A 24,257-nucleotide genomic window follows, 5' to 3' on the forward strand; every position below is an offset into this window, starting at 1 on the left:
GTATTTAATCCATCTTGTTTCAAAAATGCCAACCAACCTCGGTCTATAGCAACCTCAGTACATTCAACCGCTTCTGGTATGCGTATACACGCAAGACCCGTGGGCTATACCACACTATCGAGCGACTCCACCGATGTCCAGTTAAGCTTGCTTAGTCAGAACGGACCCGAGCACAACTACGATACACGTGACATAGGAGATCATTGCTCGGAAGAACTACCCAGAGATCTCCGATAATGAATTTGGAAAGTGTCGACCACGTTGTCGGGTTCTGCGCCACGGAACATTCGGAATGATCCGAATTGGGATACGTGCCGTACTATTCCACCGAGTGAGCTTCTGGCGATCTTAGGCCCCCGTCATCAACCCGAATCCCACACCAACGCGTTCTACAGAAAGTCGAGCCGAGACAAGCGATGCAAAATGTGATGGCAATGTTTCGGAATACTCGTTACAAACTCCCGCGATCTGTGATTCCTCCCTGTTTCCAATGCGCATCGCGAACTAGTGGTATGTAATGCGAACCAATGGGAATTAATTCGGTTTGATATATAGAATGTGGTGGAAAATTAGCATTATGATGATAACTATTTCCTCTGATTTAAAGGATACCGTGGAGAAGAGATAGATGTCTGTACTTCAGAGCAGGGTGCATACATACTCTCACTCATATAACCCTATCCTCAAACATCTTTATATTCCAATCCTCTTGTGCTCATTTCGAACATCATATATTCATCATCATCTAGACCAGTTCAGCCATGGCGGACGATAAAGGGGGCTACAAGCAGATCAACAAATCGCTCAACATTTGCGCTTTTGAGGACTATCTGAAGGGCCAGACCGCAAATCTAGACCCTATACCTGATGTGGAGCAAGTGACGGAAAGGGTTTTACGAGTGCGGGGGCAAAATCCGGGAAAGTTCACCTTCCAAGGCACCAACACTTTCTTAGTGGGCATTGGATCTTCTCGCATATTAATTGATACGTCTGGAGGAGAGCCTGAGTATGCGAAACTGCTTGCATCAACCCTTGAGTCCCGGAACATCAGCATCAAGTATGTTCTGATAACACATTGGCATGGCGACCACTCCGGTGGTGTACCTGACCTTATCAGAATGTACCCGCACCTCAAAGACCACATCTATAAGAACGATCCCGATCCAGGACAACAAGATATCCACGAAGGGCAAGAATTTTGTGTCGAGGGTGCTACTGTTGTGGCACTGCACTGCCCGGGGCACTCAGAAGATCACATGTGCTTCATACTCAAGGAAGAGAACTCCATGTTCACTGGAGACAACATTCTCGGCACCGGAACAAGCGCGGTAGAAGACTTGGGCATATTCATGTCCAGTCTGCACAAGATGATGGATCAGAAATGTCGAGCTGGCCACCCCGCCCACGGCGTTACTATCGATGATCTGAACACGAAGATTAGCCGAGAATTGTCGTCAAAATACAGGAGAGAGAAGCAAGTCATTAGGGCGTTGCGCAATCTCCGCGACTATGGACAGAACCGACCAGTCGTTCGCGACATTGTCGAAAATATCTACGGAAACTCGGTGGACGAGACTACGCGCACGTTAGCGTTGGAGCCGTTCATCGACGAAGTTCTTCGAAAACTTGCGGGTGATGGGAAAGTGGGTTTTCAGGTTCGCGCTGGCCAGAAAAAATGGTTTCTGATTAGTAACGAGCAATCAACGGCAGGTGGGATGCGGCAGGTTCAGTACCCTGTCACACGCGCCAGTGCTTGATGTTAAGTCTTTGATTAGATTTCGGCTGAGCATTTTCTTGATACCAGAGTTTTTTTTTAGATCGAGTTAGACAGAATGTACCATATGAAGTCATTTCTTCCAAGATGTTTCGCGGGATACTTTCGACTTATGACTTCGTGATAATGATTTCCTAAATTGTAAGTTGAGCATACAATCTTACGCTGCTGGGACTTAGTTTCTACTCAAGAAGTGTGATGGTAGGTTGTTATACTTGGTTTTGTCTAATGTAAGGATAGGCAAGTTGTTATGAGAAACCTTATGTCTCCATGTGCTTACTAAAAGAAAGAGAAAAACATCCAGGATCCAAAATACTTATGGAAAAATAGCGGATGCAAAGAAAAGGGCAGGTCTCTACTCACCGAAATACCACGTTCATACGGGGTCATTTCATGTTGAAAAGTTCGAATTCCCAACAAATCAATTCATTCAAACTATACCAACTGACACTCTAGTACATATGCATAGCTCTATCCATTTCCATACTCCTTTGATCAAACAATCGCCGAAATCGAGAACACAGCGTATAATTTCCCTAACTGAAGGAAGCAACAGCACTGAGCGCAGCACCAATAGCCACAAGTGCTGCTCGAAGAAAGTTCATCCCCTTCCACCTTTTCAATATGATTCGGACCTCCTCATCGCTCACCCCAAGATCCTTCGCTTGAGTCCCCTGCTCGACCATTCCCCCCAGTGTCAACAATTTCTTGTTAACCTGGGGCTCCATATACAGCAATGTATAGGGGACGATCAGAGGTACAACGAACGCTGCTGCCGCGTACAAGGCAAACGGTGATGCAACATTGCCGATCAGCTCGGTGTCATTTCTCGCACGATAGGCCGAGTAGCCATTACATAGAGTGACAGTGATGGCAACCAGAGGCGATGTCGCTTTTCCGATGTTGTACATAGTCTTGAACTGATGCACGAGCGTATCGACTGGAGCTATGCTGAGCGTTGGCACTCCGGCATGACTGAAGCACACGATGAAGCCTAGCAAAACCCCGAATTAGTTTAGTCTTTCCAAGTTTTCTCTTTCGATCGTTTTCCGCCATGGTTTAAATCGCATCATAAAAAAGATTTACGCAGCGAATCCACTTTGCACGTGATGTGCATACTCACCTGACAAAAGTGCTGCGCCTGTTACACCCCAGGCGTGCGCGACTTGAACTAGGGTGTTCTCCATTTTTCGGATGAATTGATCTTGAATTGGATATGTTTTGTGACTATCGGGGGATGCTAGTAGTAGCTGCGTCGATTAACACTGGATGTGATGCAACTATCCAACTCAAGCTGTCGTCGTCACGCCTCTTATTTGCATCAGACAGCGAACATCTGCGGAGCCTTTCTCATCGCATCGCCCTGATTTGCGGCTCGAATGCTGTGTATGCGATTCGATTTTGATCATCGGTAGGTCTGGTTGCGGCCCTCGGAGGAAATCTCACTCGCGGATGGACTTCGGAACAATGTGGATCGGCGCAACATTTCACCTGACTTTCTACCGCTTGCCACTAGAACAACCTAGGCAATTTTTTCAAACGGTTTCTGAGTACTGTTCAAGCAATTCAATATGACCGCGATTGATAGTATTTCAAGGAGAAAGGAGGGGTCCGAAAATTGTTCCTTATCTCTTGACGTCTCCGATTCTTCGCATCATCATTCCTCTAAGAGTATTCCTTCCTCTGCATAGTGCTATTGGTGCTCATCACATAGCCAATTTTGAGCAAGTTAGCAAAGTACTACAACCCTGTGCTACAACTCATACTGCATACCCTGGCGTGAATTCTCGTTCACAATGGCTGCCTTGGATACAGCGTTCTATCTCATACCTTTCATACATTGGGGCATGATCGTCTCATTGTTCATTGTATCGGGTATGTTTCTCTCAATAGGACGGAGGGTAACGAATTGTACCCATCTAACATGTTGTTTAGGCATAGCATGGTCCTTCAACCTGTGGGTCGTGCCGATCATTAAGTTGAACCCATCGAAAAGCGCCATCGCACAGCTGTTGGAGACATCCCGACGTGGCGGGGCTTGGCTGGAGCCATTGAACGCGAGCTTTGCCTTTATGTTCGGCATAACGGCCGCTCTGCTTTCGCGACACCCTGATCCAAATGTAGCTTCACAATGGAAGCCGTTTGTAGCCTCGTTTGTTACATTGCTTCAGGTAGCATGGTGGGAAAGAGTGATGATCTTTCCGCTTGAGGCATCGATTGCGAATCTAGGAAAGGGCAAGGAAAAGAGTGGGGGTGCTGAGGGAGCTTGGATGGACCATGAGACCAGCAAGGTCCTGCACAAGTCTCTAGATGAGTGGTCTCGGTGGCATGCAGTTCGCGCGACGTTGCCGTTGATCGGCTCGCTGATCGCATTTGTCGCAAAGCTACAAAGCAGGGGTTGACCCGGCGATTATGGAAATGTCGATGGACAGCGGACAAGGTCTCAATGACATGCGTAAGCTGGTCGAAACGATAGTGAGAGTGTAAGCAGGGAGTTAGTCATGGTCTTGGTTATCTGGAGTACCCTAAGAAGGTGGATAAAGAGTGGAGAACAGCTGAATAGCTGAGGATCGCAATCGCGTTAGTTCAAGCTTACATGATAGTGACATCACCTAGCGGCTTAGCATAAGCACAATAAAATCCGAGTGATACTAGCGAGCATGCCAAAGATACCATTGGTCATCTGATTTATTTGTTCGCGTACGAATTCTCGGTGCACTGTTCTAGCCTCCCTGACGTGTCGGTACTACTAGAAATGCACATAATCGGCCCGATATATGGATTAGACTGCCTCGTAAGCAGAAGGCTTCGCTCTCCTTCGCATTTTGACCATGACTCTTCAGGAGTTTTCACGAGTAAGTGAGAAGATTTTGCTACACGTATGTACACACGTACATGCGTACGCAAGCAGATCGTTCTCCGAGATGTTTTGCATATGCACGTGGTAGAAGGTCATTGCGCACCCTGGGTTTGAACCAACACAAAGGGAATAGTAAGAAATGCATGAGTATTGTAAGGCTCATCCTGGGAAAAGCCACAAAATATTGCCTCACGAAATTGAAGACGGTAAATTCCAACCGATGCAAAATGTACACGAGTCACATCCTCCAGGATCTGATCATGCTTGAGATACGGTACTATCGACATCGGAATACTCACTGTATACGGACTGCACTGAAAACCCCGTTAAGCTTAAGTAATCTATATCAGGTTAATGTATTTGTTGAGATAATATGGGAACCTTATGCTACAGCGCGCTAATGCCCAACCAAATATGTCCTATTCATATTATACTACTCGCGCTCCCGCGGTACTATCACCGTTCGAAAATCTTCCCGTAGTCTCCCTCCGACCACCTAATACCAGGTTCAAGGCCCGCAAACTTCCACTCGCCATCGACCTGACGATAATGTAAAGTAGCATTGCCATGCGCATGACCCTTGTATAGCACCTGCGTAAGCGCATCATCCTCATACTTCTGATGCGCTACACGCATTTGATGGTGTCCGATAATGTAGCCCGGTTCCTTTTGGATCCACTTTGTCTGGCCCATGAAATGTTGTGTCTTGATGCGAGCGTTACCGAGAAACCTTGGGCTAGACGCCATACCGAGAAACTCTGCGGCTGGCATTTTCTCCCACATCATTCCCATTACGGTGCGGTAGTCAATCTTGGGATAACTTCAGTTGCTGACTCGTAGATAAGATATGGATTGGAACACTTACGTAGAGTTCGGGTGCGAGGCATCTTGAAAGACGGTCCCAGTCTTTGCTATCGTAGCTCTCAGCCCATTCGTACGCTGCAGCCTGGCATTCGATGATATCTGTAGCTAGCGTGTTAGTATTGGGCTACAGATTCAAGGTGACTGGGATCGATGTTTTACCTGCTGGTGCTGGTCTGACTTCTGTCTTGTGAGGCATGGTGTTACCCTACGAATTTCTTCTCAGTTAATTTTTGATTATTTACTCAATACAATTCTCAAATCGCATCCATAACCGTACGTTTTTGTAGGATTTTCTTCCAAGTTGTGACGGTTGGACACCGGCTGGTTCTCTACAGTCCTGTTGCGATCGCAGGCTTGGCATCGGAACATATCGAGAACCGAGCTGACTTAGCATTCGCCCGAACCCAGTTTCAGTCGTCGGGAGTCGGAGCAATCGAAACCACTGTTCATTGGATGAGAGGGTAAGGAATTTCCATTTCGTATTAACGAGGCGTTGGACACTGTCTATGGAGAAGTAAAGCCATGGGTTGATAGGGAAGGGCTGCAAATAACATATAGAAATCTCGAAGATATGTACATCTAAATACAAAGAAAAAGTCTATAAATCCTAAAAACCTCGTTCCCGACTATGAGTGGATTCAAATCGTCTGCAGAGTAGATAGAAATTATATTTGACGACACACTTCACACAGTTGCTTGTCACTTGGTATCTTTTCATGATATTTGTGAAACACGACTTTGAGACATTTTTTCATTGTTGCAAAAACCGCATACGGCCATATTCGCAAGACATAATTTCAATTTGATATTCATTATTCACACTATTGGCAGCCAAACATACACTACAAGAAAACCCAAAACGACATGGTGTAACTACGCAGGCCCCGTACCAGATGGCAAATAGGGGTACAAGAAAGGAAAATAATACGACAACAATCCACAGATAATGCACTTTGGCGTACCCCTGGGAAACTTGGCCTTGCCACCAGCATTCACAACTCCAACATTCTTGTTATCCCACTTGCCCTCGTCGTCCTCCGCCGTTTCAATCATACCAGCCGCAATATCGAGGTACGAAACAAACGATTCTTCATCGTCCAAAGTGAGCCTGTGGCCCCTCTGCACATCCACCGACAAGCCGCCTGGCTTGATATAAACGCACTTGACCCAGTCTTCGTGCTGACGTAGGAACTCTTCAGCGAGCTCCAAGTCCCGGTACACGTGCCATGCAGATCGACGAACAATGGCGTTGACCCAAGGGTTCTTTCGGCTGATCCAAGGATCTATGGTAGCGGAGGACAGCAACACCAGTCTTGGCATTGGTGGAGCCTGGCTTCCCTCGGCCTTTGTCTTTTCTAGCGCTTTGATGACGGTGTGCGCGAGGTCTTGGCTGATGTGACATCCAGGCACGTTGTCGTTGGTAGTAGCTGTAAGAAAGACGGCTTTGCAGCCGTACATTGCCTTGCCGAGCAGATCGGCATCTAGAATGCTGCCAGTGTAGACTTCGACCCTGGGGTTGTTTGCGGCTTCTGGAACTAGCCTAAAGAGCTTGTCCTTGTTGCGGCAGTAGGCTTTGACTTTGGCATCAGTGTTCTTGATGAGAAGCTCGAGAAGGGCAGTGCCGCAGTTGCCAGTGGCACCGAGAACTGCGTACGCCACCATTTTGGTAGAGTATGAATTGTATGTTTGAATTAAGTTGAGGAGAGAGCCGCTCCACTTGGTCTAGCAATTGCTTTGGAGGTTGACTGACTCAACCTCTTGGTATTCATTCTCGATGGCATTTAATAGAAACAATTCTGGAAGTTCTATGGAGAGTATAGGCATCATGACGGGTCCATTGGCTGAAAAGATCCACCGAGAGAATGCCATCAGGCGTGCCGATCACCGGCACATAGATCTCTGGAATTGAAGCGCATACTGGCTTTCCGAATCGAAGTGGCTGTCAAGTCCAAATCATAGTTCTTCTATGGAACATTATTACCATCTAGCGCTTATTCGATTCGAAGATCATAATCCGATCTAGGATAGCCCTGGTATTGAGCCTTGCACAGAACGACTTGGCTCGTTCCGGCGACCCCCGATCGGGACAAACCCATCGTTCCGTGCCGACGCATGAACCCGAGGCCCTGGAACAACCACACCCAACAACCACGACTCTCAAAACCTAAACATCGGAGGTCGGACCAATGCTGAACTTGTGTACGTGCCTTTGCTGCGGTATGCTGCAAGTAAGCAAGGCTGGAAAGTATACACAATGGACCGCCTCATAATCCATCTACGGCCTCTATCGCCTAGCAAGAGCACATAGAGTATATAGAGTATACATAAACTCTACCACTTCACAATCACACACCATCCAAAAGCATCTTAATCTCGAGATCCATTCTCTACCTCTCATTCTCCCCCATTTTCAATCATCACCCCCATCTCCAAAATGCCACACGTAGAGAGCATCCCCTCCACCTACATCCCCGGCCGCCTCGACGGCAAAGTCGCCCTCGTCACCGGCTCCGGCCGCGGCATCGGCGCAGCCGTAGCCACGCATCTAGGGCGTCTGGGCGCCAAAGTCGTCGTCAACTACGCCAACTCGACCAAAGACGCCGAGAAAGTAGTCTCAGAGATCAAAACCCTGGGCAGCGACGCCATCGCTATCAAGGCCGACATCCGCCAAGTCGCAGACATTGTGCGCCTCTTTGACGAAGCCGTCGCGCACTTTGGCCACCTCGACATCGCCGTCAGTAACTCGGGAGTCGTGAGCTTCGGACACCTGAAAGATGTCACCGAAGAGGAATTCGACCGCGTCTTCAGCCTCAACACGCGTGGCCAGTTCTTCGTCGCCCGCGAGGCATACCGCCATTTGACTGAGGGCGGTCGCATCATTCTCACTTCCTCAAACACCTCCCGTGACTTTAGCGTGCCGAAGCACTCGCTGTACTCTGGGTCCAAGGGTGCCATCGACTCTTTTGTCCGCATCTTCTCCAAGGACTGCGGCGATAAGAAGATTACGGTTAATGCGGTTGCCCCTGGAGGTACGGTGACGGATATGTTTCATGAGGTTTCGCATCATTATATTCCGAATGGGCTGCAGTATACAGCGGAGCAGCGTCAGGAGATGGCCGCGCATGCGTCGCCGTTGCACAGGAATGGGTTCCCGCAGGATGTGGCGAATGTGGTTGGTTTCCTAGTTAGCAAAGAGGGCGAGTGGGTTAATGGCAAGGTTCTTACGCTGGATGGTGGTGCTGCATAGAAGGATTCTTCAAGCAGTATTTCATCGAAATGCGAAGTTATTGATGGATTTTTAGAATGCATGATTTCCTTTTTTAAAAGATCTTCGTTGCAGAGAGTGGTTTAGTGTGTGAAGTTAAATATTAAATCGTTGCCTTCTTAAAACTTTATCTTGCAACAAATCTTTTTTCATAAGCGTGAGATTGTGCTGCTGGAGCAAGAGGTACGATCAGATTGTGCCGAGTACCATCGTGCAGACTTAGATTGCAAAGAAAGAAAAGCATTCCCTGACATAACACAACAGGTTTCTTGTTAGTCATCAACCCAACCAATTAACAGTATATCCGTAAACTCACAAGATGAACATTTTCCTTCTCTCACACGCACAAAAGAAAACTCAAGCATGCAACTCTCGTAGCAATCCACAATCTCATCTTTTCGTCTATGAAAATGCAACCGCACAGCACCATATGCACCATTAATTGCCTTGAAATCCAAAAAAAACTATGCAATTGTATAATCTCATATCCTAATCTATAGAAAAATTGGTATTAAAACATGTGTATCATCAAAGGACAAACAGGTAACTACCTCATCCTTCAAATATAAAAACGCTTGCAAATGCCGCAGTAACGAGCAAAGGAAAAGGAAAACATTCAAGTCATGTACCCCTTCTCTTTCCCAATCTCTCGCCAATTATCCATAACCCCCACACACCCTTCTCACTGCTCCGCCTTCTTACTCGCCTTAGTCCTCAACTTCATAAGCAGATAAACAAGCGCATACCCACTCAGGGAAAAAATGACACAAATACCCGCATCTCGCCATCCAAAATACTTCTCTGTTAGATTGACCGTAGCCAGGTAATCCCTACCCCAGGTATACTGACAAACGCGACAATCAGCCGTAGCCTCCGGGTTAACCAGATTCGTGCGTCCACCGGGCCCCTGAAGCCACGCTTGCAGGTACTCGCTGCAAGTCTGATTACCACCAGCCGGCGGATTGAAGATGGCAAACTCGCTCTCCTTGCACTCAATTTTCCAGTCCCAATCCGTAAAAACGAGTAAGGAGCCGATGAGGTACTTGAAGGGATCGAGGTAGTAAATCCAGTAGCGCCAGAATTCCTGGATGTTGTCGTAGGGGATGAGGACGCCGCAGAAGCAGCATAGGACGGCAAGCAGTAGAGGGTTGACGAGGGAGGCGAAGACGGCGTTGGGGGCGTAGGCGGCGACGAATTGGCCGAAGCCGGTATAGATGAATTGATAGATGAGGAAGACGAAGAAGACGGCGCCTGCGCTGCTGGGATCGGTGGGGAGGCCCGAGGCGAAGTAGAAGACGAGGTAGTAGAGTACGGCGCAGATGACGAGATAGGGCATTTCGGAGACGATGAGGGCGGTGACGAAGGCTTGCCAGGAGTACATTTTTGACTTCTTTTCTCGCGTCTCGTATACGTCGCGGCGCTCGAGGAAGATGGGTTGCAACTGGGCGATTACGCCGGGCGCGACGAAGATGTATTGGAAAATGGAGAAGAGGATGTACTTTTGGTCGCCGACTGAGGGGCCGATTTGCCAGAAGGTGAAGCCGATAAAGAAGGCGACGCCGCCGTGGAGGAGGAGCTTGTTGTTGAAGTAGGCCGTGTCGCGGAAGAAGCCGACATTCATGCGGTGCGTGACGAGTTTGGTTTGCGTCCAGAAGGTTGTAGCAAATTCGTGGCCGTCGTCTTTGGTGCCGGGTTCTTTGCTGGCGGCGTCGGAGATGATTTCGTCGAGGTGCCTGTTGAGGGCGGTGGATTCGGGTGAGTTGAGCCAGACTTCGTGCCAGTCCTTGCCGCTGGGATGGTAGCCGCTCACGACGTCGATCATGTGTTCTGCTGGGTTGGCGGCAATGGGACAAGGTGCACCATAGCGGCCAAAGTATTCCTTGATCTTATCGGCGTTGTCACCAATCTCGCCAAAGTAGACCGTTTTGCCGCCGCTAGCGAGGAGAAGGAGAACATCGAATTGGGCGAAGAGCAAGGCCGAGGGCTGGTGGATGGTGACTAGGACTGCTTGACCGACGTCGGCGAGTTTTCGAAGGAAGCGAACGGTGTTGAAAGCTGCCTGACCATCCAGACCAGACGTTGGCTCGTCAAGGAAGATAAGAATAGATGGCTTGGAAACAAGTTCAACACCGATAGTGACACGCTTGCGCTGCTCGACCGAAAGTCCAGCACCCACAGTTCCGATGAGCGTATTCTCAAGGTCGTGTAGTTCAAGCAGATCGATGATGGTATCCACGTATGCGAGCTTTTCCTCAACAGGAGTATCGCGGCTTTGGCGGAGTAGGGCTGAGAACTCAAGAGCCTCTCGTACAGTAGAGTAAGCATCGTGAACATCAAGCTGTTCGCAGTAACCGGCAGATCGTTGGAAAGAAACTGGCAGGGGTCGACCGTCAACTAAGATTTCGCCTTTGATCGTTCCGGCTGTCTTTCGTTGGGCGAGAACATCCAGAAGTGTAGTCTTGCCAGCACCAGAAGATCCCATGAGGGCACCAAGCATACCGGGTTTGACATAACCATGGACATTATTGAGAAGAGTACGGTCGCCTGAAGGAGTCTTGACGGTGTATGTCAGGTTGCGCCAAGTGAAGATCGAGGTGTTGCGAATAAGACTGGTACCTAGCTTATCATTTGCTCCATCTGTAGTACCAAGCGTGTCGTTGTTGGGCGTGATCTTTTCGGTTTGCAGAGATTCCTCATCCTGAGTCTGAGATGTGCGAAGTCTCTGGACGTACTTTTGCTTTTCGCGTGGGATGTAGGCAGTGCTTGAACTAGAGGTGTCGTTCCAGCGAAGTGTGAAGATGATTGTGCAGGCAATGAATAGAAGCCACCATGCGAAAAGAATTCCCACATTACGCCAGATGTTAGATGGAGAGTAGGACAGACTGTCCAGATATTCTTTTCCGCTAAGCGAAGTTGCGCCACGTCTTGCACCGCGGATACCTGCACAAGATTGTGCGCTTGGATCCTGGTATTGAGGTAGATAGTTCGGGATGAGGTTGTCGTAGACGCATGGGATGGTGGTTCCTTCATACTCGTTTGCCATGACAGCTTCGAATCCATACGCCAAAGGATTGATCCAGTAGACCCAGACAAACCATGGGTGCATGTCAGGCTTCGGTATTTCGTATCCTATACAAATCAGTGAATGTTTTTGGTCGAAGATGTAGCGATCACATACCCATGTAGACAATTGTCGCGGTGATGGCGAAGCCCGAAACCTTGGATGCAGAGTTGAACGAGGGAAAGCCTGCGCCAATTGTCCTCATCATTGCAGTCATGGCCAAAGTGACGACGTAGACAACAAACCAGTTTGTGAAGAATGCTGCTGCAGTCTCTTTCAACGCAGTCATCCAGTAAACGATAAGGACAAAAGATGCGGTCTGGAAGATCAAAATGGGGATATCGGCTGCGACTTGGGCAATGCAAAAAGCAGCTGGGTTGAAAAACGCAAAGTTCTTCTGCTTGGCCAAGATGGGCCGACCAACGAATGAGTCGTTGACTTCTGATAGGGTGAAGAGAGCATTAAACAGCAGAGAAAGGAACAGAGCTCCAGACTTGAGGAACAGACCAGCAGTATTGTCTGGTGCATTGTAGAAGAGCGATCCAGAAATCAAAGCTTGAATGATATTAGTCGCTTGCCTCATGATCAGACTCGGCTTATCTCCCCACAGGACTTGATATTGACGGACTATACAAGCCTTGACTTGATCGGGGAACGAGACTGTCATGGGTGATGACTTTGGAAGCTGTCCTGATTTCTCCGATAGGACAGATTGGACGAATGCCTCTGTGGTGGCTTTAGCCTCTTCCGTAAAGGGATAATCGAGTTCTTGGTCCATCTTGGCCTTGATGGTCGACTGTTCGTAGGCATATCGTATGTCGGTGTTCTTGCGAGGAAAGGTGGTTTCAAAGCCAGGCTTGATTTGTCGTTCACTGGGCACAGTGACACCAGTGAGGTAATCGGCGACATTTGCTCCATTTCCACAGACAAATCCAAGGTTCTCCATAAAGGGCCGGGCCTCCTCGCGAGAACCATAGTAGATCTGCTTGCCCTGGTCGAGAACGAGGACCTTATCAAACAGGTCATAGATGCCGTTGCCAGCTTGGTACAAAGTGACGATGGTGGACATACCCATGGTGTCTGTCAGACATCGCAGTGCGCGGACATACTCGAGAGCAGTGGAGGCATCCAGGCCTCGTGTTGAGTTGTCCCAACATATAACACTGCCACGTGTCGCTAGAGTTTCGATAATAGAGACTCGCTTTCTCTCACCACCAGAGACACCTCGCACGTATGCGTCACCGACCTTTGTACCCTCTGTGTGTGCAATGCCCATCGAATTGAGGAGGAATTGCTTGAAGTTGCGTCGGGCCTCGGTGCGGCTGGATCCATTTCCTTCGAAGTTGGCAGGCATGTTCAGACGAGTGGCAAAGTCCATGGTCTCGCCAACAGTTAGGGTTGGGTAGAACAGTTCCTCCTCGTTGTTGATAACAATACTACCAGAGTATTGCTTGGCTTGTTCGGCGTTAAGAGATCCATAATGAACTTCGCCATCTACTTGTGCATATCTGAGAGGGCATGGTCAGCTTTGTAGCGCGCTCAACTGTGTGGCACATACCCATTACGCTTGTTGGCTAGCATTTTGAGCAAAGTGGTGCATCCAGAGCCTGGGCGCCCCAAAACCAGAAGCATCTCTCCAGGACGAACACATCCAGAACTGGATTCGAGAATGGGCTTCAGGGCTGGTTTTGCGCGAAATTCCTTGATGAGCTGGAGAAGATTGAACTGGCTGAGAATGTTCTCCTTGAATCGCTCGTCGGCAGGAACTACGCTGACACTGAGGTTCTTCCATGTAACGCCCAGCTTGCGGCTGCTGGCTTGGTTGTTGATGTCAAAGTATTTGAGATCTTTGGCCAGCCTCCATTGCTCAACTTGCGTGTTTGTTGAACTCTGGTCTGCGCCGTCTTCCAAATCTTTGACTTCATTTTGTTGGTGTTTCTCGGTGGGCGAAGGGGGGATGAAGGACTGAGTGGATACGTTTACATCGCTGCCGGCCAGTTCTCCCGGGACAGGGGCTGGTCTGCCCTGGGCGTCCATAGTGAAAAACTTCAGTCGGACAATAATGCGAGTAACAAGCAGGCCAGAATGACAAAGAGCAGGTGATGTGAATCAGCAGTGGATGCCTGGGACATGTTGCTCAAGACATATATTATAACAAACTTTGTAAGGATTGAGTGTATCGGACATCTCGATGGTGAGAAAGGATCACCAATCTGGAGATCGGATACATGTGGAAAATGCCAGGGCATGAGGCTGCAATACTGTGGTGGTAATCCGACCAATGCGGCGGCGTGTACACGAGCTGGTACATAGAACGTGGACACCGCGGGCGCCGAGCGAAGCCTAACGCATGTGATTGTCGGGCACTAACAAGCGTTTACAACATGATGGCCCGGCAAATGTACAGGGTTTGGCGGCAGGCCTTGAACGTAATCGGAGGGTGGGAGGTGGTGACGATCATGGCCGCGGGACCCGTGGACACCGAGGCCGCCACGAGTACCGCCGATCATTGCCTAGAAGCGAACACGCACCAGCAACTTGCGGCATGCCAGCCAAGCATCGATCGGTTGCACAACACCACACAGTGCCTTGATTCATGGTGAAATTGCCTTTTGACATGTATCTATCTACACTTGACGCAGACCATCGCCGTCGATGGTGTGGGCTTGCTATATGTGCCGCACATGTGCATGAAACGTACCTCACCGCCACCATGACCGTCATGTCTATGACTCTATCTACTATGCACGAGTGGGTAACTGACCATAGAGACCGATGAATATAAACGTCTTGCAGCGCCTCGCCCATGTCTTGCGCCGTTCGCCCTACAACTTATGTAGGTGCATGCCGTGCCAATGAAAACTTCTCTGTGCCACTACCTGCAGCGTCGCATCCTAGAATCACAACCTGGTACAGATCCAACGAGGGTATGCATGAAAAGAGAATGCGTATCATATCCCACCAAAAACCGGAAATGTGGTATAATGTAGCCAACACCGTATACAAAGGAAAAGATAAGGAGAAGAAAAAAGAGGAGACAACGTATTAAACAGCGTTTGACATGGATATGGTGAAGCGGGCGATACCACCGACTCAGCTCTCCTTGAGCGCATTCCTCACGGCTGCAGACAGAAAGCCGAGACTACTGCGGGCGTCGACTTCGACCGCCTCGAGCGTACGGGCTGAGAGAGGCATGAGTGCCGGATCAATGGCATTTGGCCGAAAGAGCGTCGTGGGCATTGTGCGCCTGCGGCCATAATAACTGCGCTCTAGTTCATTTTGCGCCGGGAATGAGTCAGCAGGGTGAGGGTCGAGGCCTTTTAGCCTGGCCGAAAGTGAAGTTATCAATCGTTGTACAGAATGCAGTTCGCGCAAGACTTGCTGCTTCGCTTGTCGATGACAAGGCTGATGGCGGCCCGTTGCCGTTGGTGTGGCTGTTACGGGGCTTCCGTGCCCGCTAGTCATGGGGACATTGTCCATGGCGCTGCTAGCGCCAACGCCAGGCCCGCCCGTCAGCGCCGCAGCAGAAGCGTACCAAGATAGCATCTTCATAGTGATGAGCAGTGCGACAACAATGAGCAGCTTGTCGTCGCGACAGTTGTTGCAGTTGACCAGGGCAAGCATGGCCTGAATCGTTTGCTTGTTCTTGGCCAGGATGAGCTGAGTCAGGGGACTCCCGGACACCGCAGATGGGTCTGAGCAGGGGTTTTGAGTTATGGTTTTGAACAAATCAAGTGCCTTGTGCAGACAATTGCAGTTGATCCCCTTATCCGCTTTTAAGACGGTCAAGTTTACTGCTTCTGGATGCGCCGGCTGGCTGCATGTCTGGTCACCCGGTAGGGCTGTTAGCGCAACAACGTCTCTCGGTAGACTTGGGTGCCTTGACGACGAAGACGATGACGCTGATGATGCCGATGATGATGTCGAAGAAGATGCTGACGAAAACAATGGCGGCATTGAAGATGCTGACGACATTAACGATTCCGAAGAAGATGCGCGCGAGCTTGATTTGGTGGAGAAGTTGCTAGTTGATGGAATCAACAGATCAAACGGCGATTGGGAGCCAGTGCTGCCGTCTAGCATATCCAGGCCCAAGGTGGAGTCGAGTGACAAGCCTGTCGACATGGGCGCAGCAGAAGGGTCCCAGTCCATGAGATCGGTATACATGGGCGCATCAATCGCGGCAAGCGTGTCGAGGCAGTCATCCCATACGCCATTAGTCGAGTTGCTACTGTCAAGATTGAAGGGTGGGAAGAAGTCCGAGGGCAATGCGTCGGATGCATCCATGTGCGTCTGAAACGAGTCGACGCGGTGGTGGGCACTGGTGCTGCATTGTGCCCTGTCAAACGAGAGTGTCGTCGAGGATGCAGGCGATAGGAGTAGCGAGGCGGTTCCATGATCTGCTGTAGTGCTGGCGTGTGGCGAGGGCGACGGAGAATTTTGATGGTCGAGGGTGTTGCCTGCATCAGCTGTCCCGGCTGCCCGGCTCTTGGTTTGGTCGGTCGAGAGCGAGGCTGCACGACGTGCACTACTTCCTGGCACCCGTCCTGGACGCTTGCAGTGCAGATACCGGCACTCGATGCCTTTACTCTCGCAGCGAGAGCATGACGGGCGTTCCTTTGTGCAACGAACTTTTGATTTGGCACAGGCCTGGCAGCAGTCGCGCACCTTGAGGCCGCCGCTGGGACGGGCAGCAGCAGGGCGCGAGCCACCGGTCGGGGTCGGGGAGGCGGTGGTGATGGTGGTGGTCGACATCTCTCAATCTCAACACTGCTTCTCTGCCCTGTGGAAGCGTAGATGACCGTCTGCATGTGTGTATGTACCTAGACGGCCAGGACGATGTGCACACTTTAGTATCCATCATGGCCTCTTCCAGGCTGCTCCAAGATGATAATCCCACACAGGCGCCGCCCGGGAAGCCAACGCCTATCACGGCTCGTGCACAGCGCTGGCGACAAACTTGTGTCATTGTCGCCTCGATTGCGTCCAAATCATCGATCGTGCGGCTATATGGTTCCTGGGATCGTGCATGAAATCGACAGCCTCGCAGGCCTGACGCCCTTCAGCGGCCGGGTCACCCTCGTCGCCAGTGGCTGGCAGACCGCAAAACATACCTCTCTGTATGCACCCTGCCCACGTCCCTGATAAGACCCACTCATCGGGCCCTGCACATCCAGGACGTCGCCGGGGCATTGATTGGACTGCCCACTAAAGTAACCTCGTATACTGCCGAAGACGCTCCTAGCACTCAGCCGTCGCCCTGCACGTGTCGAGAACGCCCCAAAGTACCACCGCCGACATGGCCGGGGGCCCACCCGACGTGTTCCCAAGCCTGCTTGCAATTGTGCATCCTCGCTCTTTTTGGACCCCGGCGATCCTGGATCCTTTGCCTTGGACCCTTACGTGTGCCTAGCTGGTGGTGAGTGCAAGTGAGTTGCCCCGTCGTCTCGGAAACATCGCGGGGTAATCCTACTAGCGGCCGCTGTCTCGGGATTAGCCTCATGCGCGCCAGCCTTAGTCACCCATCTCACCCATCCCACCCATCCCACCGTTCGCCCTTTCTCCTTCCTTCTTCCAACTTTCAGCCTCGCCGTGCCAGAGCGGATCCCAGTGGGCCGTCTCTCATTAATGTCAGCAGGGTAGTTTTCCGCCTCATTAGAAAAGACACCCACTACTATGCGCGTGTACTATGCTGACCTTGGCACAGCTGTTGCGTCCTTTTTTTGGTATTGCGGCACTTGTACATTCACTGTTACACAAGACTACTACAGTTTCACGTAACAAGGGCCAAGAACATCCTTGGGTGGCAGCAAATCATGCCACCCGTCATCAAAACATTCGATATACTAGCCAGACACGGCAAAATCTAGCTACTAGTCGACTAATTACACTATAAAACCGCCCACTGATTGGCTAGGCCAAAAGCGTTAGCCTTGCAACGATGGCCATGGCGCTTCCATACTCTCCCGAATCTGGCCATTGTGAACCCACTCCTCAATCCACCCAATCGTCATCCTACAAACCATTAGCCCTGAGTCGCAGTCCGCCTTAGGTTACTGCTCAATCAGCAAACTTACTGGCTGCGCCTAGTGTCGGCAAACTTCTCGTGATCTCCAAATAGACGGCTCTTGTACCATGGATCCTCTCGCAGCTTCTTGTAGTCCTCCACGCTCTCAAACACGACTTGGCTGAAGCAGTCGTAGTCGGCCACGTTTGCCATCTGTGCGTCGTACAGCTCACTCATGAGCTCCCGCGTTTCTTGCGGATTGTGGATGACGGTCCAACGTTTGATTCCGTGCTTCGCCATGAGATCCTTGGTGAGCGGAGCGGATACCTCTATCATGTGGCGGCGATAGTCCTCCTCGCTTAATCCTGGCTTACGGTAGCCGAGAATAGTAAGACAGAGATACTTGCTTGGCGGGAGGCCTTTGTTGCGATGCCCGTTGGACGCCATTTTCTCGAAGTGGAATGATTTGACGCCTCGTAACGAGACTTGGTGTGTCAAATGTATAACGAATTGCTCAAACAGCTGCCGTTTATATCCCATGCCTCCATTTTTCCCCGTTCAGGTTCCCCTTCCTATATGGTCCGGAGAAACCGAAACTCTGTACTCGGGTCCCGAGAACTGCCTCATCCTACCGTGAACCAGCACATTGGACCGTGAAAACCCCCTCGTGGGAGACATGGTACGCCACATCAGCCACGTGAAGCTTACATTGCCTCCCCACGGAAGATTACATCAACACCATTGATGCAATAGTATACGTACTGAGATGCGGAGGCTCCGATGCGAACCCCTACCCAGTGAGTAGTACAAATCGGGCCGTATCTTATGTCATCTTACCTCGCGATTCGGGGAGTATATTCACAAGCTAACCAACATTTGGCCGTAGCCATGTTTTCAAGGCCGTTTGTTCCGCGGGAAAGCACCGGGCCACTCCGTTCTTCTCGTATCGGATCCTTTTCGGAGCACGCAGTGTGGAGATACCCGTAACTCTAGTTGCCCAAGGGGCGTGGCGGAATCCTTGTGAGAAGCATCACATTCGCAATATGCGCGATCTGAATTTAATCGGCATCTGATTGCATCATTTCCGTTGAAAATCCTTTTCAACTGGCAGAAATTCAACGGGGCCCGCCGAACCCCAGAAGATGCCTACCAGGGCCAGTCGAGCTAAGCTTGCCTTGATGTCGCTTTTCCTTCTACTAGGATAACCCAGGTCGCTCGAACAAGCTAACGATTCCGCTACAATGCTTGTAGTCACGACATGGGGAAACATCGCATAACTTCTCACATTAAACCAGACATGGGGATGTGACAGCGACAAGTCAGCGCCCCACTTAAACATACCTTGATACGGCCATTTGTTATGGCACATGGACGCGGATGGCACAGGTCATTGGTACTAGGTTACACTGTGGATACATTTTCGCTGTAGATTTTCAAAAAAAAAAAAGGTATTATGTACATTGACTCGGTAAAGTTTGTTAGATGAGCTCAGCACTCTCACAAGATTGATACTTGACCACTAACGCAATAGTAGCCCCGTCGGCGGACCGAACGCGGTTCTTGACCACTAATTTCCCCCGTGCGTCAGATATGCTTTCTGTAAGTTTGTAAAGTTCTGACACCTCCATGGCCCCGTTGCCGGTGAGGTGCATGTCTGTGAAGTCGAGAAGCCGTACTCGGGTCTCGACGTTGATGGCCACTGACCCTGGTTCAGGTAACATTGCCGGCGCGAGAATCAATAAAGCCATCGGATTGGCTCGGAGAATACCGAAATGTGCTTTGAGCTCCATTGTGATAAGATCGTCGGCCGTGTAGCCACGTGTGCTCGCTGCGCAAAAAGAGGGACGTAGAAGATACACTGCCGCGTCTTTTACCGGTTGCACTGCGGTCGGTTTTCTCCGTTGTACTATGATGCGTTCGCTGGTAACCAAATCCTTGTCGCCGTTACCAACCCCAGACAGACCCGCGTCAATGGGTATGAAATCATACGTTTGTACTGTCAATCGAAGGGCTGGAGCAGTCTGGGCCAGGTCCCGCGCCAGGCTTGTGTCGTTGTCACATATCTGTCACAGTCGTATCATGTCAGCAAAGACTAGTCACAAGAGCAACTCAACTCGGTTCTTTGGTCACTCACATCAACAACGCATGCATCTCCCAAGCTACGCCAATTGAGTAAGTTTGGCAAATATGCAAGCTGGTTCCTCATGCTGCCCATGCTCTGACGGTAGGCCTGCCATTGCCGGTTCGTTTGCGGTTCCTGGGAGACAAAGTCCAACAGTCGTGATGATTGTAGATCTATTGCGCTGCCATCATGCTCGTTTGCAAAAGAGGTAAGATCGAGGGATGCTGGGGCCACCTTGTTCGCTAAAAACATGGCAGCGTCGAAATATGACAACTCGGTCGTGAACGATAACGACAAAGACGTATGTGCAACATGCCCATGCTGAGGCTCGTATAGAAAACCTGCAGTGGCAGTCATTCTCACGACTCGGCTGAGCGTATGCTCCGGCACATCCGCTAGATTTGCAAGCTCCTCGAGTGAGATGGTGTCATCTAATGGTATGTAGGCAATGATTTGATACTCGCCCATCCATTTTAGGCAGGCTAGAAGTTGATTCTGTTGCAAATTACAGACTTAGCTGATTGGTGTCAAGATGACAGAGGGAGGTTTACTGACATACCTGGGTGGCTAGGGATTGTATGAAGCTCGCAGGACCAGCCAAAAGTGTTTCCAAGCGAGAGGATATTCCACTGAGGCTACTGTGTGCCAAGGCGATTTCATGCTCTAGGTTCTCTGCTCTGGCTGGAGGGACCAAGACATCGGTAGTGGGCTCTTTGGTGACGGCAATGCTGCCCTGATTGCTGCTCTCGCACAGTGCTTTGAGTCTCTTAGCAGTAAGAGCGAGTTCGGAACAGAGAGTATCTAGCTGGCTGAGATCCATGTTTGTAAAGTTGTGATATAGTAATACAGTTTGAAAAGAAGCAGAATGGCTACTTCAAGGCATGGTGTGTAGTGTAAAAATAATTAAAGCAGCCACTACACCCTCTCGTGTGTGTATGCGTATGCACGTACGTGATAGCATCCCTGTACATGTTGCATATACTTTCTGTACGTCCTGACCTGATATACAGTACAGATCCGGCACGTAGTTGTCACCACAAGGGGAATTGGATGCTAGCGTAGGGTGCTCAGGATAAGATCATCGGAGGTCATTGGCAAGGGCTCCCCCGGCTTGGCACGTGCGAAAATCTTAGCCTCCTTTCCATTTCCGTTTCGGCCCGCAGGGAACCCACACCCACTTTTCCCCCCAATTTATCGAGCAAGGATTCTCCTTGCGGGAACATCGCCCTGGGCCTATTGCGGCTGATGACGCCTCCTCATTGATGACATGCTCGCGGGGTTTCATCACGTGACGGGGCCGCTAGCCGACTACAACATCAGGAGCGTAATCGCTATGCATCTAGCCCGATGACGCCTCAACAGGTTTCGGAGACGTGTAGATGCACCTGTTTCTCCTACACACCAATGATCAACCGATAATGCAGCAAATTTGGGGGTTTGTCCCGCGTCATGTACCCGAAGTTTCTTCTCCACGCGGCAGCCCTATGTTCCGACCATTCCTTCCGCCTTGCAATTGGGGGCCGATCTCCAAAGCGAAACATCTGACGCCTAACAAGCCGCTCCGGATCAAACCCCCATTGTCGGCTCATACGCCTCCCGTCGACTGAACGCTTTTCGCCTCACAGCCACCTACCGGAGGATTTTGACCCAGCAGCATGTTCGGAGGAAATCATGTCTCGCTACCAACGTGGCATTCCAGCATTGTCGGGACAGATGAACGGTTTGCACGAGGCGCCATGAATCCTTCGTGATATTGGAGTAGAGATAAAAAGAAAGGCATTGACATGTTGTAATTTTAGTCAGAAGTCGTCAGCCAGCTCAGCCCACTTGTTGGAGATAGATACACGTACCCATTCTCTGTCCAATTATAGCAAATCCTATCCACCATTTGCACTGTGTTTTTGCGCAGAAAAAAAATTCATCACAATGGGCGACTACGGCAGCACGGAATCTCAGACACTTGACGTCGATGTCCTCATTGTTGGCGCGGGACCTACAGGTGCCTCTTTAGGCAGCTTCCTCGGATCTCATGGTAAGGCGTGCCATCTGACACACATCCGTCTTATGCAACATTGCGCAAAAAGCATGCTAACTGGAGTTTCCACACCATAGGAATCACAGGGTTGCAGATCGACGCTGAGCCTGGCCCGTCGCCGCGCCCGCGTGCCAATTACGTGAACATGGCTGGCCTTGGTATGTAGGATTCGCTTCAGCCATTCTCGGGTAAGAATACGGTAGGCGCTGACGGTAGTCCCACAGAATGTCTTCGTGAAATTGGCATCGAGGCAAAGGCGCAGGAGGTTGCTTGGCCCGTATCAGAGTACTCGACCTATACTCGTTTCTGCAAGACGCTTGTTGGTGAGGAAATCTACAGAGCCCATGTGTTTGGTAACGATCCCCATCGACATGTAAGGCCTCCATTTATTGCACGTGGATCTTGAGGGAGCTGAAAACTAATTGCGGGAACAATTAATGCAGGGTGATTACTTCGATGCAAGTCCATCCAAGACACTGTGTCTCTGCCAATCCGATCTTGAGCCCTTGTTGCTCGAACATTCTGAAAAGCATGGTTTCCCAACACGTTGGAATACCAGACTGGTCAGCTTTACCGAAGATGCAGAAAAGGATATTGTGATAAGCACACTTGAAAATACAGCAACAGGCGAAATCACCACTGTCCGTTCTAAGCAGCTTGCAGGTGCAGATGGACCTGACAGTACAGTAGCGCGCCAACTTGATCTCCCCATGGTCCACGGCCCAGGCAATGGCTTCGTCATCAGCGTGTGGGTTGAAGCTGACCTGAAGCATCTTACTGAGCACAACCGCGGTCTACTCCACTACCTCGATCGTCCGGACAAGCCGCAACCCGATTATGGCGTCCTAGGAATCGCGCACTTCATCAAGCCCTGGAATGATTGGGTGATTTCGCTGTTCCCGCACCCCACATACAAGAAGCTCGAGGCAACCGAAGAGCAGATCTTGGCCCGCATGAAGGAGCTCGTCGGCGATGACACCATCGAGTACAAGGTTAAGGAAATCAGCACCTGGAGCTTCGACGAGGTCTACGCCAAGCACTATTCCTCCCCCTCGGGCAATGTGCACGCCTTAGGCAATTCTGTGCACCGCCACCCGCCCTTTGGCGGCCTAGGCATCAGCACCTGTATGGAAGACTCGTACAACATGGCATGGAAAATGGCCTATGTCCTCCAAGGCAAAGCCAACAAATCACTCCTAAAAACCTACAATGACGAGCGTCAGCCCGCCGGCGAATACGTCGTCCAGCGCACCAACGAAAATGGGCGCCTAAACTTTGGCTTCTACGGCCAATTCGGCTTCCTCAATGAGATCGGCGTGGACCGCCGTGCGGAGATGGACGAACTCCTGCGCCAGGACTCGTCGGAAGGCGAGGCCGCCCGCGACCGCTTCCGAAAGGCTATCCGCGATCTCGCGGATGAACGGCACTGCATTGGCGCCATGATGAACCAGTGGTACAAGTCCTCTGCTGTGTACACGGCCGACGAAACCGAAGATCCGGACTGGCCGACCAATGTATCAGATCGCTCCACCAAGCTCTACACAAGCACGTATCCCGGATGGCGTGTCCCGCATGCTTGGCTTGCACCCCGCCAGACCGAACCTGGTCCGCGACTTCCGCTCGTCTCGACTAGAGATGTCGTCGGACATAACCGCTTTACGCTCATCACCGGAATCGGGGGAAAGGCTGTGTGGGGCGCGCCGGCGGAACAGGTGGCTAAGGAGACGGGCGTCGAGATCGCAGTCGCGAGTATTGGGTTTGGCCAAGACTATGGCGATGCGCTGTTCAGGTGGCATGAGGTGCGTGGCGTGGAGGAGAAGGGCGCCGTGTTGGTACGACCCGATCGCACGGTTGCGTGGCGTGCGAAGAAGCCGCTCGGAAGTGAGGAGGAGACTAAGGAGAAGTTGGGCGTTGTCATGAAGTCGGTTTTGGGCATTTAGAAAGGGGTTCTCTTTTTTGCGCGTGGAGGACGATATAATGGCAAGTAAGTATTCTTGGACAGTTCTTTTTTTTATATGATTTGCGGTTACAGAGTTACGAATGGTATCACCCTGTTATTTTCATACACGAGATTTATCTTTTCTAGAAAACACTTGTGCGATCTTTTCCCCGACTTACCTGTTATTCAGTGAGAATCCTCGTTGCTGGATGCTTTCCTTATTCATCTTCCATTCTCTCTACTGTACTCGATCGTCTCCAGGAGATTGATATAGCGACGTACTCCAAACCGCTCGTTCACCTGATTCGCCCCCTGCCACAGCTGCATGTG

The 24,257-nt window shown here is 50.5% G+C and overlaps 11 protein-coding genes across 11 annotated transcripts; 4 read left to right on the forward strand and 7 right to left on the reverse strand.

Annotated features, from left to right (window-relative positions):
- Positions 1-761: 761 nt before the first annotated feature.
- Positions 762-1,757, forward strand: COCVIDRAFT_102840 (hypothetical protein; the record flags this gene model as incomplete). The annotated part of the gene is made up of 1 exon (XM_014699828.1): positions 762-1,757. One exon carries the CDS (start codon positions 762-764, stop codon positions 1,755-1,757), a length of 996 nt encoding a protein of 331 aa, XP_014555314.1.
- A 553-nt stretch (positions 1,758-2,310) lies between these two features.
- Positions 2,311-2,961, reverse strand: COCVIDRAFT_27788 (hypothetical protein; the record flags this gene model as incomplete). Its single annotated transcript, XM_014699829.1, has 2 exons — positions 2,311-2,768; positions 2,898-2,961. The coding sequence occupies 2 exons, from the start codon at positions 2,959-2,961 to the stop codon at positions 2,311-2,313; spliced, it is 522 nt and encodes a 173-aa protein (XP_014555315.1).
- A 609-nt stretch (positions 2,962-3,570) lies between these two features.
- COCVIDRAFT_17154 (hypothetical protein) lies at positions 3,571-4,176 on the forward strand (the record flags this gene model as incomplete). Its single annotated transcript, XM_014699777.1, has 2 exons — positions 3,571-3,649; positions 3,710-4,176. 2 exons carry the CDS (start codon positions 3,571-3,573, stop codon positions 4,174-4,176), a joined length of 546 nt encoding a protein of 181 aa, XP_014555263.1.
- Positions 4,177-5,090: 914 nt separating this feature from the next.
- On the reverse strand, positions 5,091-5,694 carry COCVIDRAFT_17155 (hypothetical protein; the record flags this gene model as incomplete). Its single annotated transcript, XM_014699778.1, has 3 exons — positions 5,091-5,444; positions 5,500-5,597; positions 5,658-5,694. 3 exons carry the CDS (start codon positions 5,692-5,694, stop codon positions 5,091-5,093), a joined length of 489 nt encoding a protein of 162 aa, XP_014555264.1.
- A 677-nt stretch (positions 5,695-6,371) lies between these two features.
- Positions 6,372-7,160, reverse strand: COCVIDRAFT_38957 (hypothetical protein; the record flags this gene model as incomplete). The annotated part of the gene is made up of 1 exon (XM_014699830.1): positions 6,372-7,160. The coding sequence occupies one exon, from the start codon at positions 7,158-7,160 to the stop codon at positions 6,372-6,374; it is 789 nt and encodes a 262-aa protein (XP_014555316.1).
- Positions 7,161-7,932: 772 nt separating this feature from the next.
- On the forward strand, positions 7,933-8,745 carry COCVIDRAFT_17157 (hypothetical protein; the record flags this gene model as incomplete). Its single annotated transcript, XM_014699779.1, has 1 exon — positions 7,933-8,745. The coding sequence occupies one exon, from the start codon at positions 7,933-7,935 to the stop codon at positions 8,743-8,745; it is 813 nt and encodes a 270-aa protein (XP_014555265.1).
- A 700-nt stretch (positions 8,746-9,445) lies between these two features.
- Positions 9,446-13,861, reverse strand: COCVIDRAFT_17158 (hypothetical protein; the record flags this gene model as incomplete). The annotated part of the gene is made up of 3 exons (XM_014699780.1): positions 9,446-11,892; positions 11,942-13,332; positions 13,383-13,861. The coding sequence occupies 3 exons, from the start codon at positions 13,859-13,861 to the stop codon at positions 9,446-9,448; spliced, it is 4,317 nt and encodes a 1,438-aa protein (XP_014555266.1).
- Positions 13,862-14,920: 1,059 nt separating this feature from the next.
- On the reverse strand, positions 14,921-16,561 carry COCVIDRAFT_47996 (hypothetical protein; the record flags this gene model as incomplete). The annotated part of the gene is made up of 1 exon (XM_014699831.1): positions 14,921-16,561. A coding segment is annotated over one exon (1,641 nt), but the record flags the coding sequence as incomplete, so codon positions are not given.
- A 1,190-nt stretch (positions 16,562-17,751) lies between these two features.
- On the reverse strand, positions 17,752-18,278 carry COCVIDRAFT_102759 (hypothetical protein; the record flags this gene model as incomplete). The annotated part of the gene is made up of 2 exons (XM_014699832.1): positions 17,752-17,839; positions 17,902-18,278. 2 exons carry the CDS (start codon positions 18,276-18,278, stop codon positions 17,752-17,754), a joined length of 465 nt encoding a protein of 154 aa, XP_014555318.1.
- Positions 18,279-19,309: 1,031 nt separating this feature from the next.
- COCVIDRAFT_27795 (hypothetical protein) lies at positions 19,310-20,773 on the reverse strand (the record flags this gene model as incomplete). Its single annotated transcript, XM_014699833.1, has 3 exons — positions 19,310-19,894; positions 19,966-20,448; positions 20,513-20,773. The coding sequence occupies 3 exons, from the start codon at positions 20,771-20,773 to the stop codon at positions 19,310-19,312; spliced, it is 1,329 nt and encodes a 442-aa protein (XP_014555319.1).
- Positions 20,774-21,879: 1,106 nt separating this feature from the next.
- Positions 21,880-23,928, forward strand: COCVIDRAFT_17162 (hypothetical protein; the record flags this gene model as incomplete). Its single annotated transcript, XM_014699781.1, has 4 exons — positions 21,880-21,985; positions 22,066-22,146; positions 22,213-22,361; positions 22,432-23,928. 4 exons carry the CDS (start codon positions 21,880-21,882, stop codon positions 23,926-23,928), a joined length of 1,833 nt encoding a protein of 610 aa, XP_014555267.1.
- Between the last annotated feature and the right edge of the window lie 329 nt (positions 23,929-24,257).

The sequence above is a fragment of the Bipolaris victoriae genome (assembly GCF_000527765.1).
Source record: "Bipolaris victoriae FI3 unplaced genomic scaffold scaffold_57, whole genome shotgun sequence".
Taxonomy (NCBI): Eukaryota; Fungi; Ascomycota; class Dothideomycetes; order Pleosporales; family Pleosporaceae; genus Bipolaris; species Bipolaris victoriae.